Raw genomic sequence first — 5000 nt, 5'->3', positions numbered from 1 at the left:
TGTTCCCACGTACAGATTTTTTTTAAACTTGCCACGCAGAAAGGTAATGATCTCCTTTTTCCAAAAAGGCAAAAAAAAACGGGGGGTCACTGTGCTCGTTTTCGAGATCATGAAGTGCACTTTTAGAAGATTGCGTTATTTTAAGACAATCTTGGCCTACAACTGCCAGCAATAAAAAAGCTACATTAGTGAAATTTAGATCAGGTAAACATACTCAATTCAACATAACTAATATAACTAAATTAATTTTTGCAGGTTATGTCTTTTTCTGAGGTGAAATAGACCTTGAAAAACGATACATATTAGTCTAAGAAAGAAAACTTCGGTTGTACGAGAGTATAAAAGGCGAAATATTTGTAACTTCTCACGCACAGATTTTTTTTGTTTTTTGTTAAAATGGACAAAATCAAAAAAGGAAGTGATCTACGGAAAGGAAAATAGGGGTCACCAAGCATTCAAGAGAGTAAAATCGCGGGCAAGTTCTCAAAGCGATGGTATATTTGCACAGTCATGTCATTGTGTGACATTTCCAAGAAGACCTGGGTCCACAACTATCCCATGATGCCACACGCTTTCAGGTTCCATTCTTGTGGAAAATGTTTGCGCCTTTAGCATCGTGTTTACCTTTGTGGTCTGTGATGCATGACGTGTGCGTGACATGTGCGAAAAAATGCGCAGTAGCAATGGACGCGAATGTCCTTAAGACAGCAATTCATTTTGTTCCCAATATTGCTTATTTGTGAATCTTGGACATTCATTTGTAGTTGTGTCTGTGTCAGAAGATAACAATGAGACTGGATCTCACACATCAAGCACACCCAACACCAGTGCATTGGAGACATTAGTGCGGACTGCCTGTGAAAGCCTTGCAGTGTCTACACTCCTGTCAGGAAACCCTTCTGCCACAGTTGACCCTCTAAATGCTTCTGACCATCAACAACCTAAGGAAAGTTCAGTGTTAGGAAGTGATGGGAACCCCGAATCACTTGATCTCCGCTCAAGCAGCAACCATAACCTTTATCCCTCTGGCACTTTAGATCATGTTTCTGCAGCTGATGATGCAGTGTTTAGTGCCATATTTGGGAATGACAGGGATCATAGTGTAACGGATGGCAACAGTGAGGAACGTTGTAATTTGTCGCTGTCCAAAGAATTGCAAGACACACCATTTGGTTTGTCCCATGAAAACTTGTCTGACATTGGAGATGGCGAGGTATGAATTTGCATGTAGCAGAAATATAGCACAAGGAGATAGTCAGTAACCTTATAATAAAGGTCACAAGGACCCTTGCAAACATCATAGCTGATTTGCTGGCACTTTTTAACAATGGGAAATGGGAGGGCATCAATTTAGTCCTCTCTATATCTTCTTCTTCTTTACAGAAAAAAAAAGTTATCGCTTGCATCAGTTCAGGCAATGAGCACTTTCAATGTGCACCCCTTTGTATCAAATACATGTATATACCAATGAAAAGAGTCTTTAATCTGACAGCAGGGAATTGTGTTTTATTTCTAGATGAAGTAAAGGAACTAAGGAGAGAGCAATGTACATGTATGAGGGAAACCAGATACATTAACCCTGAGCTCTTAAGCCGATTTCCCTTATTCTACATGTAGGGAGTACATCGTTATTCAAATAGTAGTAATGTATGCTATTTTGACATGTAGGCCCTCTTTAGTTTGAGTTGTTTCCCTCTTATACAGTAATTTACCACATTGTATAGCAAAAAATTGTGGAAGATTGCCACTTCTTGTCAGGCACCTATTTTGGCGCAAATTTTTCAAACAAAAATAATTTTATTATGTGCGTAAAAACTTGGAGAGCTGCTGCTGTACAAGATTCATTCAGAGGACTTGGAGAATATCTTGTGACAGATTCATAATAATTCTTCAGTTTTAATTGGGTATAAATGATTATCTACATGTAATATTCATTTAAGCTTGTCATTTCCTTGTATACCTGTAAAACAAAATAATATTTTAGGCTTGTTTTCTCCTCTCAAAGGGTTCATCTGAAGACTTGGATAAAAGGAGAGCTAGTGAGCGAGAAAGAAAGAGAAAACCAGCCCGATTTCAATCCCCGGAGGATGACGTGAAAAGCAAAAAGAAGAGAAGACGACGCCTTAATCCTCTCCTTAAAGTACCTCGCCGTGATCCCAATACACCATTCAAGTGTGACCTGTGTGGTTCTCCTTATGTTATAAACCCAACACGCCGTGGTAACCGTCCTAAGCTGTCAACTCACCATCCAAGTCCTAGACATAAGGTTGACCCAGCAACCGGGAAGACTCTCACCCTCTGCAATGCTTGTGGTTTGTGTTTTTGCTCAGTGTTATTACATGTGCATGTGATTGTATTTTTAAAAGAGGGAAAGGAACAAGGATTTTTTGTCCTAGCACCCTGTTCCTTTTGCAGTGTATAAGAATTATGGAAGTCTTTGACAGGGTGTGAGCAGTTAAATTATGATGACACTATGAAGAGTACTAATTTAAAAGATTGGTTCTAATTTTTTCCTTCATGTGTTCTGTTAGAGTTCGGCATGCAGCTAATTGCATTGTTGTGTTCGCGTATTCCACCTGTCCAAAGAAATACCATACAATTCTGATTATAAGCCCCCCCCCCCCCCCCCCTTCTTGCTTATACATGTACTGTAAGCCCCCCTGGTTATAGGCTCATCTACTTGGAAACAAGGAAATCTATCCGGTTATAAGCCCGCCCGGATATTAGGCCTCCCTCTACAATGTAGATTTCCTTGTCTTCTTGCAGAACCCTGTACTACTGTACTTCAAACACAAATTAAATTAGGAAAGATTGCGGAACAATTATTAACTCAGAGAATTAGTATACATGTAAGTAATGGGGCCGAGTAAAATTAAAGATTAACATCATGCGTGTTTTCAGAAGTTGCTGAAATAATTTTGCCTGAGTTGCACAGCAACAGGGGCAATTTCAGCAACTTCAGAAAACACAAGTGATATTAATCCTTAATTTTGTGAGGACCCCTAGCGATTACTTGTTCATAACATAGCTCAGGCAAAATTTTCTTAGCATTGTTGATGCACCTTACAAAACAATCAGCCAAGCGGATCGCTCGTTCGCTCACAAGCAAAGCAAATAAACAGACAAACAAATCAAAGACTTCTAGTTACGTCCAAAACGAGTACAGATGATTCCTATTTATAATTATCTACTCAAGAACAAAAGCAACAACCATTTTACCAAATGTTAAGATTTAAGTTATTAAAAAATACTCATCTGTGCTTTCGAGGTTTCTACCACTTCAAAATGCACTTGCATGCATCAGTCTATAAAAAAAGCAAACGGTTTGTCCACGGAAAGAACTTCTTCCACCAAGTTTGATTAACTTGTTCCTACATGTACCATCAATGGCAAAATGTTCTGTGACCTCTTGGTGAGGTGCAAGATGCCTTGGTTAAAACGTGAAAGCCCTTGACGCGTTGAATCATCATTGTTTTTCAACCTCACAATCCTGCTATGCCAGACGCCATGGAAGTCAATCCATTAGTTTTAAGCTTTTCATGAGAAAAATGTTTTGTTTGTCCTCTTATCATTCAAAAATTTTACCTTCCAGAGTATCTAGTTCTTGATCCGTTATGCCACTTTAGCGAATGCAACAAGAATATATTAAAAGACTAACTTTGAAGAAGACGAATTTGTTTTTGCTGAAAATGAAGAAATTAACTGAACGTGGAAGTGGTGTGTTCAGGCAATCAGGAAGGAGTATTTTTGGTGCTGAACCAATTGTGAGCGAGTAATTTTGCTCTCTTTACAAGCAAATTTAAGAAAAAAATGTCCGCTTCATTGACCAATCAGCATTCAGTAATTTTGCCCTCTATGTTATTAAGTGCAGGATGCCTCGCCTCCATGAACTAGGTATCAAATTTTTTTAACAATGACGGCGAGGATGAACTCTGAGCTTCTGTTTTGTTGCATTCCAGTTACATTCACATTGTCAAGTTTTGATTTTGTTAATAAAATTGAAATGCATTCGATTTATAATAAGGCTTGAAAGTGGTGAAAGTTAATTAAAAACTTATTTCCATCAACACTGCTGTGGCTCATTTTGAATTTTTTTTTTTTATATTCCACTTATAACCCAAAAACCTGTTACGATGTTGTACATCTATAAACCCAGGGCTTATATTAATTTTTGCTTACAACTTTAGACAGCTTTGCTTCCCTGACAAGGCAAAGTTCAACATGAAATCAGCAAAGATTTCCCATTTTGGCATTTTGGCAACTTCCAGTACTTCAATGGACAATGTACACTGTACACCCTACATTTTTGTAAGGTTTTAGCTCATCAAGGACCTGGAGCAGGGTTATTCCCAGAAATAGCATTTTCACTTTTTTACTAGACACACCAAGAAGCAGTAACCACAGAGAAAAAACAATAAATGTTAATTAACAGTTATTGTTGCTTTTTAACAGACATGTGGCTACATTTTTATCAGCTTAAACTACATGTTTTTTTTCTTTGTTCAGGTTTATCATTTGATCGACCCAAGAAGCCCAGAAAGGAACGCACAGAACCTGACCCTGATGAAAAGAGTAAATACCAAGAAGAGGCAAATCAGTTTGCCATGTCTTTAGTGGAGGGACTTGGAGATCCTGATGGTAAAAAAGGGGCCATTTTCACTAAATATGGTATCAAAATTTATTCAATAATACCACACTGATAGAACTGGTCATTGTTGCTTGGCACTACAGTATAATATACATGTACATGTATTGTTTTAGCCAAGCCTAAAAGTGGGGCTCTTGTGTTATTTATTCTTGCAAAGTTTAAAACCTGGCTTGAGCCTGCGATCCAATCAAAAACAAGTACCTGGTCAGCTTTCAGTTGTAAACTTTAGCCTGTGATAATTATGGTCACATGATACTGGTCAGCGGTTACCTTATTTTGGTAGGTGTCAGTTAACCATGTCATGGATGTCCAATATCCAAGATATTCCTGAAAAAAATGTGGGTTGCACCAC

General features: G+C 38.2%; 1 protein-coding gene across 1 annotated transcript in view; it reads left to right on the top strand.

Moving 5' to 3' along the window:
* LOC138038953 (uncharacterized) overlaps window positions 1–5000 on the top strand; it is an 18956-nt gene that overhangs the window by 1062 nt on the left and 12894 nt on the right. The window contains exons 2-4 of the mRNA XM_068885062.1: window positions 765–1213; window positions 2006–2312; window positions 4507–4638. Of these exons, the coding sequence (XP_068741163.1) occupies window positions 765–1213; window positions 2006–2312; window positions 4507–4638 (888 nt within the window). The remainder of the gene's footprint in view (window positions 1–764; window positions 1214–2005; window positions 2313–4506; window positions 4639–5000) is intronic.

The sequence above is a fragment of the Montipora capricornis genome, chromosome 2 (assembly GCF_036669925.1).
Source record: "Montipora capricornis isolate CH-2021 chromosome 2, ASM3666992v2, whole genome shotgun sequence".
In the NCBI taxonomy this organism is placed as follows: domain Eukaryota; kingdom Metazoa; phylum Cnidaria; class Anthozoa; order Scleractinia; family Acroporidae; genus Montipora; species Montipora capricornis.
Note: the sequence above shows the minus strand (reverse complement) of the source record. Positions and strands in the feature narration are given on the sequence as shown.